The sequence below is a fragment of the Blennius ocellaris genome, assembly GCF_963422515.1.
Source record: "Blennius ocellaris genome assembly, chromosome: 12".
NCBI classification, from domain to species: Eukaryota; Metazoa; Chordata; class Actinopteri; order Blenniiformes; family Blenniidae; genus Blennius; species Blennius ocellaris.
In genome coordinates, this window is record NC_137661.1 from 20,760,200 (window position 1) to 20,772,731 (window position 12,532).

At 39.9% G+C, this 12,532-nt stretch overlaps 1 protein-coding gene across 1 annotated transcript; it reads right to left on the reverse strand.

Annotated features, from left to right (window-relative positions):
• Nucleotides 1-8,171: 8,171 nt before the first annotated feature.
• bloc1s2 (biogenesis of lysosomal organelles complex-1, subunit 2) lies at nucleotides 8,172-12,532 on the reverse strand (the record flags this gene model as incomplete). The annotated part of the gene is made up of 5 exons (XM_080505831.1): nucleotides 8,172-8,953; nucleotides 9,794-9,898; nucleotides 10,024-10,143; nucleotides 12,058-12,174; nucleotides 12,367-12,532. 5 exons carry the CDS (start codon nucleotides 12,530-12,532, stop codon nucleotides 8,922-8,924), a joined length of 540 nt encoding a protein of 179 aa, XP_080361957.1. The 3' UTR covers nucleotides 8,172-8,921.

The window sequence follows — 12,532 nt, forward strand, 5'->3', positions numbered from 1 at the left end:
GGAAATGATCAGTCCATCAGGTGTACAAGTTGTTCCTGTCTGGGCCACACAGAGGTGTTGTGGTTATTATTATACCTCACAGCGAGGATATGCACAGTTTGAGTCTGGGTTTGCATGTTCCTCCTGTGCATGTGTAAATTTTCTCCATTAACTATGATCCCCAGACATGCAGTTGAAGGGAACTGGTGACTCTGAACTTCCTCGTAGATGTAAATATGAGCGAGTGAGACCATGTGTTTACATTGTGATGGACTGTTGACCTGTCCATGGTGTAAACTGTCTTCACCTACGGTCAGCTGGGAACGGCTCAAGCACACTGCAACTCTGGGTTTTAAAATGCAAGTATATAAGACAGCTGGAAGGTCCAGTGTAAATGAGCTTTCAATGTAAATCATGTCTACCAATTTACTTTTAGAATCTGGCAATAATTAAAATGTATTAAAATCCTGACGATTGGTATGGTAAGTATTGTTTTGTGTAAAGAGATTACACATTTATAGCAGATATATTTGAAAACACATTTAATAATAAGTCATAAGTAACTCATAGATCATTTGTCACCTGATTGATTTGATTGTTGGTCTTTTCAGTCAGCAATATGGAATGTGATGAGCTTTTCAGGAGAACCCCTTAAAATACATTGGAGAAGTTGGTAAGTGAGACCATGAAAAAAAAACAAAAGAAGGCAGTCGCTATTTTTGGCAGGCCAACAGCCGACCTCGCCCTGACCTGAGCACACGGTTTCTGTAGCAGCACCTGCTTACAGAGTAACACATACAGAAGAGGTGAGCAGGTAGCCGAGCTGAGCCAGGTGCCGGTGTGTTTATGTTCTCTTGGTGATTATGGCAAATATTATTGCAGCCAGACGACCTGGACTGCACTCTGGTGGTGTGCTGAGCTGGGACAATGAGCCAAAGCTCATTCATTCACACTGAGATGAAGTGGTGAGAAACAAAGAGAAAGATTACTGCAGTTACAGATGATCTGGTGAGTATAATATAACCACTCATGAAATCACATTAAATCTAGTTTAACTGTTCATTTTCTTCAATTATTAAGCCGTAAATATGTATTTAATAAGTCTCGCAAAAGTCTGTGTGTCCTTGCACATTTTGTGCTTTTGGCTTTCTTCCTCCTTTTACTGCTGATGACGCTTCTGAGGAGGGGAAAATAAAAGCATGTCTAATTCAATGTTCTGTTGAATTGCTCTTCCACACTACTCGCATGCACACGAAGTTAACGCGAAACAGAAAGTTTTACATGGTTTCCTGTTGTCTTCACATGATACGCTTCATTTTAAGAGAAAAGTTGATTAGAAAGGAGTCAAAACAAATTCAAGAGGATTAAAAATAAAAACATCTTCAACTTGAACATGAACTGTAATATTTTCAAATTTCATTTTATATTTTGTTATTATTATTATTATTATTATTATTATTATACTCTGAATGTGTGCATGAATGGGATTAACATTGTAAAGTACTTTCAGCCTGCTTGGAGCCATGAAAAATATAAAAATGTAATCCATTATTTATTCAGGCAAATTAACATAATCTGTGTTTACTCATCTTGTATCTTCATCCACTAATTTTCGACTGTGGCTTTAGTCGGGGTAGAATCGTAAGGAGCCTGCACTTACACTGGTCACTGTGGGCAGAAGTCCAGAAACATCAACTCATCTAATTAGCGTTTACTGAAATTGCTGGAGGAAGCTGAAGCTCCTAAAAAAGACTCAGTCAAGCTCAGTGAGACCATGCAAACTCCACATAGGAAGGCCTGAACCAGGTCTCCTCAAGAGAACATAGGTATAAGCAACAAAGCAGCGCTATGAGAATCGTCTCATCCACAAAAAATGAACCCAGTGACTCACAGAAACTTTCCTGAAAATATTTGTTTAATTTCGTTTTTTTTAGTTTTAATGTAGTTTGGATGGTGCATGTTTAGTTTAGTCTGTTTAAACAACAAGTGTTGCATGCTTTTTTGTCATTCAGTCAAAAGGAGCATCTTGAAAATGGGCCGGGAATTAAAGCTGTTCATTTTTGCACAGACGTTTGTAGTAAAGTCCTTTCAACCATTTTTTTTTTCTTTGTCTTAAATGACCCAGTACAAGGCATAGAGCGAGATGACCACATTTAATTATGTGTCTGTACTGAATGTTTTAAATATCTTTGTATGTATTATTTCTGATGACATGCCTAATATAAATCATTGTCTTCTGACTGTCCTTTTTTTTTCCTTTTGGGAGACCCTGAATCCTTCTTTTGACAAGATGAACCAAAGGCTTCCGGGCACTCATAAGTCATGAGATGAGCTAATGTGAAACGAATGCACGCACACACCAACTGTTGTGTTGGAGAAAAGTTTACACTATGAGTGTTACAGTGAAGCTTTGACATTTCAATCTTGATGATGAACAGGATGTGACTTGTTAGGAAGCCATTGGCCCTACCATGAATCCCCCCCTTATGACTCAAACATGGAGGTCTTAGATTTATCATTGCAATGATGTTAAAAGATATTCACACATCCCTGTGGCATTTAATGTTTATTTGGTGTTCTTATCGGAATAATGAGTGACACTGTAGAATACAAGTGAACAGGGTTTCTGTCTTGGATAATAATATTAAACCAGCAATAATTACAAAACCGTTGTTGAGAAAACTGTCGTTTGTTTTGTTTGTTTTTTGACAAACTTAACCTTCAAACAAAACAAAAGTCCAAACAAACTAAATCTTCTTTTCCATCTCCATATCAAAATGTCAGTGTTTACAAAACGCCTTTATGGAAAGAAACTCATCCACAAGTGTAAAGTAAGTCATTTCAGAAAGAACCTGCCCTCAAACTAAAAACATTTACAATTGAAAAGTCATCAAGAGAACCATTTTTATTTTATAATAGTCTCAAGTAGCTTTAATGGAAACAAATTAAATTGGAGAAACAGATCATCACTGGTCAGTAGCAGGCTACAAACTGTCTCACTGTCACTCTTATAAGCCAGCTACTCTGTATGACATGAATCGAATAACTCTGGAAACAACATGAAGTTCGCTTTGTGCAGATTAATCGATGCTGTTTGCTGATAACGAAAACACAAGCTACTACGTACAAGAGTGGACGTGAATGTGCCAGAATAAAATGTCATAAGCATGCACCATCCATTTAATAAAAAGAAACTTGTGAAGCATGAATGGAGCCTTCGCTCTTATTACATGTATGTGTTTGGAGAGTAATCCCCAGAAAAAGGCTTCTGCTGCCCAAACTCAAATTTCAATACTTTTTTTTTTTAAACATGTTTTGCCATTATAACCGCAAAGCATCTATTTTGCTTTGGCGCCAGTGTTGCAATGATTAGTGCACCATTTCATCTCATTTAAAACTTTACAGGCTGAAACTTCTCTGAAATGTCATGTTGACACATGAAGCCAAGAGTCGCATTTAAAACACTTTCTCTAAAATCCCAGCTAAAATCTGAAGCTTACAATGTCATCTGAAATTATTCATATCAGAGGAATACATTTTAAAGGTTGTGTTTTTGTTTTTGTTTTAAAAACTTGGACCAGTTTCATTCAGAACAGTGGCTCGCACTTAATTTCTCAATTAAGTAATACAAAATGTTCAAAGCTGATTCAATAACCAAGACACTATTTGCAGAACACAATCTGCAGGTATCTCCTGCTTCTTTATCTGAATGACCTAATTTGTACAAAAAAAAAAATTATAATTCTTATAAGTGAAACATCAGGTGAAGGCAGAGAAAATGCAGTTTAAAACTTGAAAAACATTTCTGAAGTTGAAACGATTTGATCAAATAAAAGTAAGGTGAGAAAAGTCTACTGCATGGTGAATCTATGGTGAATCGCATCACCTGCCTTTTAAATACTGTATGAACCCTTGTCCTTTTCTGGTAAAGGGAGCAGCAGTACCATGACAGTTTATAGTAATATGACAGGGATTCAATATGTTTTGTGGATGGCATGTCCTCCCAGGTTGTTGTCAGTGACTGTGTGCACTCAGCACACATGCAGACAGACAAACACTGATTGGCTGTGGTGCCGAAGAGTCTGAGTGGTCTTCTGAAGGGGTCTGAGAGATGCTGAGTCCATTTAGACATGGTGCCTGGATGTGTCGCACATGAAAGGAAGACTCTTCATACAAAGTCAGAATGGGAACACAAACAACATCAGCACACGTGGAGACACACCAGGACTCAACTAATATCACATTTGAACCCGGATTACACCGGACAGTTCTCAGGTGTTGTTAGTTATGACTTCCTGCAGAGGAATGATCCTCAGTCCCCATGAAGCGGAGCCGGATCTGAGGCCGGAGCCACAGTCTGACACCGTGACTTTGCCCACCTGCTGGGAACGGCTGGGCTCGCTCCCACACTCGGAATAATGCTGCACCTACAATTTTATGCCACCATCCCATCTGGACTCATTTTACATTCTCAGATTTGTAGACATGGAGTGGTCGTGTGGACATGTTGGCATAATCAAAATGGATTGCTTTCGCTCAGCACTGCTCAAAGTGTTCCAAGAAGCACACATTTGACAGACGCTGGCTCTTTGATTTGAGTTTCAGAAAGGTCAGACGGGGCACAAATAGGATTTGTGAAACCTCACATGTGTGCAAAGTGTATGATGAAGGTGAGAGCGTTAGCGTGAAGTGAAGGACGGCAGTGCCAAAAGCTGACCTCATGTGGCTTTTCATGCCCTTCTGGAAGAAGGTATTTTAAGTTGGACTCAGTTCTTCAGATCTCACATGTGGCTCATATTTGCACCTAAATACCTCCCAGATCTATTGGCTTCTTTGAAATGCATGTAAACATGAACCTCATTGCCATTTATCTCAGGCCATTTGGTTGCCTTTATAGCGTCACCACTTTACAGGGCTATGGGGTATTTAAACGGCTTAAAGTGCAGTGGGTGTTTATGTCATTGGTGTCTGCTTGTGTGAAAATGAGTGAAAGACAAAGGAATAAAGAGATATTTCACAATACAACTTACGATTGGAGACGTTACCCAATTATGTGAAATGCTAACTTTGAGAAAGGCTGAAAAACAATGAACAAATGTGGTTTGAAAATGACTTTGTGAGCGTCTTTGTTCGCTCTCATTCATGAACACTGGCAAAAAGGAAAAAAAAAAAAATCCCCAATCTTCTTGCATGCTTGTCAGTTACACAACAGTGTGGTGTGGCATCCTGCCCGGTTATTGTTAGCTGGCCTGAGCTCTACTTGAGACTCAAGGGAAAAGAAGTCTTTTTGCTTCAGTTGATGATGGACATGTATTTGATACTTGCTCAGTCACATTTCTTCAAATCTCTGTAGCTTTGTCGAACCAAATTAACCTTAGGTAATATCATTCGAGAACAAAATCTGAACGTGGGCAGTTCTTTTGTTGAGATTAGTATATTTACAGTATTTTGTGGCATCTGTTTGGCTGGACATCAGGCAGTCAGTTTGATTCCTCTGTTGGTGATACAGTATGTATGTCCCTTGAGATTACAGGTAACATGCTGCATTGTCCCAACCTTTCTGTACAGAAGCAAGCAGTGTAGCAAAGATGAGGTTTGTAAGACGTTTTTAGACCATTTTTGTGAGTAACAGGACTCACCGTCTGCAGTGTTTCCTGCTGTTTGAATGTCAGTGCTGAGAATCAGCATTGACAGTGTGGATGGGAATCCATAAAGCAACAGGGTTTGGTAAAATAGAACAGAAGCAACCTCATATTTCGTCTTTAGGTAGCAACAGGTTGAAAAATGAGTTTACTAGTAACTGAACGCAGGTGAAAGATGAACATTATGAGCTGATACAGAGGGAAATGTGATGAAGTTACATCAGTGAGAGAAGACAAACACAATTAAGTTCAAGAAGTAATTTACTGAAGTAAAGTTAAGGCAACCGATTCACTAAGTAAATACAAGTAGAAAGAGTCAGGCTCCACTCAAATGTATATTTGTTCTCCAGCACCTTTAAAATGGCAGGAAACATGTTATGTCTTGTTTGTTTTTATTGGTTCCAGATTTTGTGTTGCAGGGATTCATGTGGTGAGCTGGGAGTGGAGTGACAACGTTAGGTTGCCAGAGGCAAAACATCAGGAATATACTAAAAGTAATGTTGTGAGTTCTCAGCAGTATTACCGGTGAAGTTTGTTACATTTTTGACCGTCATTATTGCTCAATTCAATTCAATTTTACATATGCAGCCCCAAATACAACACAGTGAACCCCAAGGCATTTTTGCAGAGAATGCAACTATTCCACATGTGCAACAGTGGAAAAGAAAAACTCCCTTTTAACAGGACCAAACATTTGCAGAGGTGCAGAAGTTCAGAACTGAAGAGTTTCTGCTGATATACTGTACATTCTCACTCACTTGTCCCTACAATGTTGTATGATGCTTTGGGCTGAAGTCTCATCTAGTTCATGGAATCACATCCATATAGGATTTTTGAAGGAAATCTATGGCAAAGAAGAAACTTGATCTCTCGATCTCTCTCTCTATCTATCTTCATTTCTTCACATCACAGCATTTATTATGACGTGCATTCCTTTTGTTTCACTACTTCCTCTTGTGTAAAGGCAGCACCTTACAATAACAGCACTTTCTCGTGAAAACATGGCTATTATAGGTTGTTTCCTTTATTCTTCCTCTCAGCATCAGATTTTAATCAGTCACACCTACAATAAAGGCCCGAGAAACCGATCCAAAGTCTGTCTTTTGTAAGTTTCACCCACCAGGCCTGAAAGCCACACACTTAGCAGAGAATATACTACACCCAAATTATATTGCAACAGCATGTTCAAGTTTTGTTGTCCTTCCCAAAACTACATAATACAAGAACGCCTTACCTCTGATTAGTATGTTACCTTCTTCTCCACGCTTGACTGGCTCCTGGCACTCACATTCAGCTCTCAGAAAACAGCCCAAAATCATTTAATAGACCTGATTTGAGAGCTTTCTGGAGGGGAGCTGAATTTATGCCCCAGGGTCCTGGAAAACGGCTGGGAAGGGGAAAGATGGAAGGATCATAGTGCAACAGTAAATAATGCTACAGTATGAATAATGAGCTCCCTCTGTGCCAGGGCCTCGACAGAACTAATGACAGAGACCTGTTTTAGATTAGGACTTTCACAAATACACACGTTTACATGTGCATGAACACACACACACGCACGAGGGAGGTCCTATCAGTTTAAATAATCTGTTGGCTGTAGCAAACAGTGTTCTGCGAACTTTTGTTCAGGTGGAAGCTCAGGTTTTGAGAGCACACACACACACACACACACACACACACACACACACACACACACACACACACACACACACACACACACACACACACACACACACACACACACACACACACACACACAGGCAGAGGTACTTGTCGCCCACCTTTACAACGTCGCTTGCATTGTTCTGTCTTAAAACACAGAAGCGTAAACTTCTTTATAAAGAGTCCAAGACTCTCACATCGGGGCTTTAAAAACCTCATCCTGCAATCACACTGCAACTCATAGTGCAACACCGCCATCTGCTGTCAGAGGTGGGTTCATTTATAGCAGTGGCATCAAACTCAAACCAATACAATACAGCCTTATTTGCTTTCAATCAAACAAGAGAAATGAATTAAAAACCAGCACTGAGAAAATGTACCCTTGGTTTAAGTGCAAATAAGTACAATGAAATCCCTAAAATGTTCACATTCAATGCAGCGGCTCCCAAAACTATATGGAACAAGTACAAATTTTGATCATAAATGCATTTTGAAATGATACTGACACCGTTGTATTCAGGGTAATGTAGAAAAAAGCCTGTTGTGGTTTTTTTTGCATTCTTTAGCCCACATGTCACAAATCCCCTCCTCCTGTATGATTTTAATGCTAATTCACTAATTAACATTGTGATTTCCTGTTCAGTCATGCGTGCTGCTAGTCAGATTAGTTGTGCTTTACTCTTACTGGATTATCGTGACACCCAGTGGATAAATTGGGAAGTTAAAAAAAATAAATAAATAAGAAGAAAATGTATGTCTATATGTGTATATGTCTAATGTCTATATGTTACTTTGTGCTTGTTTGGTTCTGTGGGCCACATTGTTTGACATTACGTTGAAAAGAATCCCGCAATTATACACACGACGATTTATTTCAGAAAGCTCAGGTAAACATACAATAACTTATTCATACCAAATGACAATCTCTTCAAACAAGGTGAATTTAACTCAATCTTCTGAACCAGTGTCTTCAATAGCTGCTCTCTACACAGTAGCTTCTATCCTCCAGAATCTCCCTCTGAGATAACTAGTTTGTGCTGATGTTTCCACGGCATGACAAAAAGAAGCAACACAAATGATCCGCGTAAACTTCAGGATACAATTGCTCAGTGAAAATGTAAGCGCTCTGTACCTGAAACTTTGCCAGATGAGATGGCAACGCGTATCGTTGAACATGCTATCAAATGTAGGTTATTGACTTTACAAATAAATGTTCGACACTTTGTGGAATGAAGACCCTGCCAATCTCCAGAGGTCCATTGTGATACGTGGTTGCTAGTGTATCCTATCATGGAGTTTGGGAACCCCAGGAGATCAGGGAGAAGTGCTTGACATAAAAAATGTCTCCAAAAGGTATACAGGCGGACATTGTATACCCCTCTACTGTAGGACTGCTGCCAAAATCAGGTGTTCTGGTTCAATCAAAGCCAACAGTGCAGCACTAATTCATGTGCGTTCAAGCTGCGTCCGGCTATGTCCATTTCTTGGTGTCAAAGTGACCGAGTGTTTGTTGTTTCAGTCTCGGTTCACATCCTTTCCGAAGCATCTGGCTCCAGAGGGCAGATAGAAGCAAAAGACAAGGCAGGGTGAAGGAAAGTGTGAAGGCAGGATCGCCGTCAGTCGGCCTCCTCGCTGCCTTCATCGCTTCTCCAGTTTTTTGAATCTGGCTTCTGTAAAAACAAGGAAAGTAGAATTGTTCACTGTCGTGGAAACAAGAGCACAACCACAGCATGTCTGGCGGAATGTACAAGCTGCCAGTAGAACTGCTCGTCAGATAATGTCTGTGGCGCCACGGCGCCATCTGTTGGTACATAAGCTGATAAAAAGCTTCTATTCTGCTTATTAGTCTGCATCACTGATGCCAAACTGGACAGTGGGCACACTGAAAATAACCCAATATGACCATGTTGTCATGCAAACACGCATGAATGACCAGAATATGTGGAAATATGACAATTAAATCAATCAGTAAGGAAAAATCCCAATGATAATACTAAACATTGACTCCAATCTCATTTGCTCATACAAATTGGTTGCCATTAAGTTGCCAATTACTTTTGTCGAGCGCTCTGCAAAATGTTATTTTATGCCCGAATACTTGTTTATTTTTCAGTGTTTCATTTCCTTTTAGGTGTTTTATTTTTTTTCTAATCATTCCATGATTTCAAAACGCATTTGCATTATATACATTAAAAAAAAAAGAGTTAATGTACATATACATGCATTTATACTACCTTAGGAAATAGACATTTTTAACTGCATTTTAATTGATTTGGCATTAGAATTGTTTCATAACTTATTTTATTCAATCATGTTGGGTGTGTATAAGTCTTACAGTTAAATTTTAGTGCTCTGGAGACTTCCGTGTGTATGTCTATACATCCATCTATGCAGACACTTGCAATTGTTACTGAATATACCAAATATATAGATTGATTATCCTTGAATGGTATTTTTTTATTTTATTTTGGAAGATCATGTTCATAGATCCGGTACAGAAACCGTCTTACCCAGTTTTTTGGAATATGCATCCAGTTTGTAAGCAGCTTGCTCCAGTGCAGACACCTGCTCCTCAATCTGATTTATCTGGTCCAAGTAGGGCTGCAGACTTGCATCTGAAGCAAGAAAACTGAGTCAGCCAGGAGTTTTCTGACATTGAAGTATAGACCAGAGACAGTGTGGAGAGACGATGTTGCTATTTTTTGATTCAAGGCTTTTGTACATGCAATATGTCACTCACACTTGTTGTTGAGATCTTGTAGGTTGCGTCCAATGTTGATACTGATGTCCTTCATCTCCATGTACTTCAGACTGGTGAGCTTGTTCATGTTCTCCAAAAGGCGATAGTCTTCACACGTGGCTGAGAAGTAAAAAAAAAAAAAGAAGATTGGATTGATATTATTGAGAGCACACAGTCGACATTGAAAAGTGAAGAAAAACCGAATCCACAGATTTAAGACTTGGACAACATGAGGTAAACATTTTTAATTCCAATTTGTTAATGCCTTAATTTCTAAGGGATAAACTCAATGAATTAGAACTGTTCATCGGGGTCTTTGATTCTCAGAGAAGACAGCATCGTTCCAATTCCATCAAATTTCAAGCAACTCTTTTTGATTAATGACTCATTGTACTGTTCATGAAGTCACAGTGAGTTTTATTACACAGTGCTTTGGAGTAATAATGGGAGGAAAAGTGCCATCTTATATGTGGAATTTAATAGTCATCTCCCGATGTTACACATAGTTCTGCATAACAGAAGCACTTTGGCTTCACGAAATAGAATAAAGTACTGGATGTGATCAGACTCATCCAGTCAAATGTCAGCTGTGTGCAATGGAGGGTGACTTCATAATCTATATCAGAGGTATGATAAGCCACCAACATTTGCTGTGTCTTGTTATACGATTGAAGGGCTTTAAAATACTGCAAATAAAAACTACAGAGACCCATACACAAGGTGCATGTGAAGATCTATGCAACATGAAAATTATCAGAAAGGATGAAGATTTCGGGAAACAACAGCCTTCAGCAGAGCCAATAGTGGCTGCCACCTCTGTACAGGAGGGGTGGAGCTGGTGGTCCAAGGAAAGGTCTGATATGGGATCACACATGGGCAGAAAAGTCATATTTCAACTACTTTTAAATTCAATGTGAATGTAGCCTTAATTGTTACTCAAAAGGCCAAAAGTGTGCCAAGAAAACAACTATCATGTATGAGATCACTGCATCTTGAGAAAGAAGCTCAGCAAAGGCTCTGCTAAAGGCCAGACAAGGTCAAAAACAACCACTGATTAAAGCCTGGAAAGGTCTCATCAAAACAAATCTTTGGCAGCAGTGCCATCAGAGTGCCAACATGGCAGAGAGGAACTCAGAAACAGGTCATAAGACCTCCAGAAGGCATCATTGTTGGCTCTTGAATCGTTTGCATGAAGCCTAGCATTTCAGCCAGAATGCATATTGTATGCTCAGAGATGGCTCACCCAGCCCATGCTGTTTCTATAGGCTTGAACCCGAGACACCACAGCTCCTTATAAGTCAGTGGCGACAGGCCATATTTACATTGGGGAATATGTCCACCCACTGTCAGGCCCCAATTATGTCACAAGTTCATTGAAATTATGTGTCTTCGTTAGCTACAATTGCTGTTTTAAAACTGCAGTCTATTTGAGCACTACTATGGGAAAGGGGCCTGCTGTATCACAGTGCTGAAAGCCAGACCATTAACAGGCAGCTGCTTGACATTTCAGCAGCAAGTTGAATGTGAATCACGTGAAAGTTAATCCTTGACTCACACCGACTGACTTGTATTTCTGATGTCTGGCTATATCTATTTAGCAGAATAGACCTGCACATCCTGATACAAGAATCTTGTAAACTATGGGTGGCATTGAAGTCTTCAGATTTAAAATGTCCCTTTTTTTTTTTTTTGCAAGATGCATAATATCATTCAAAAGTACATATGAACTTTGTCTTGTACTCGAGAGCAGTCTTGGTCTCAGACTACAATTTTCAAAGTCTTGATTGAGCTCTGCTCTCTAAAATATTGGTTTTGTCTTGGGATGTTTTGGTCTTGGTCCTGACTCAGTCTCGGGTTAGGTGGTCTTGACTATAAAACTAGTATGGCCTTCTTGATTTACTGCCTTTGTCTTGAGGAAAGAGAATTTGCAAAGGAGCAAAACTGAGATGAACTTCTGCAAATGGCAATCATCAAAAGGTGCATTGAGAAAAAAAAAGATTTTCAAATGAAATGCAAATACAAATGAAGAATCACCTGTTAGTTCCCCCTGGAGGAAGATGCCCATCTTATCGAACATGTCAGTGCACAACTCTTTAATATCGAGCTCGGCGGGTTCAACAGCTTCCTCTGCCGTCTCAACGCCATCGCCACCTGAATACGACCAGACAGAAAGCACAGATTGAAAAATCACGGCTGGTCCAGAGAGTCACAAACACACGACACAAAGCGGCTTAAAGTGTAAACATCTGCAAGATAAACCAGGAAGCACAAACAACGAGTGGCTTCTCGGATGCTACTTTAGCATTAGCAAGCTAAGGAACAACAAGGATCTTTGTACGCAACCGTTTGCTCCCGGCTTCCGATGAACCGCAGGTAAACACTCCGCAGCGTCCTCGGGGCCTTCTGGCGGAGCGCTGCTGCTTGCCGCCGGGTTCGGGGTGACCAAATGGGACGCTGGAGCTCTCGAGATGCTGTCCATTGCAGCGGCTGCGTCGCCAGTTGCAGCCAT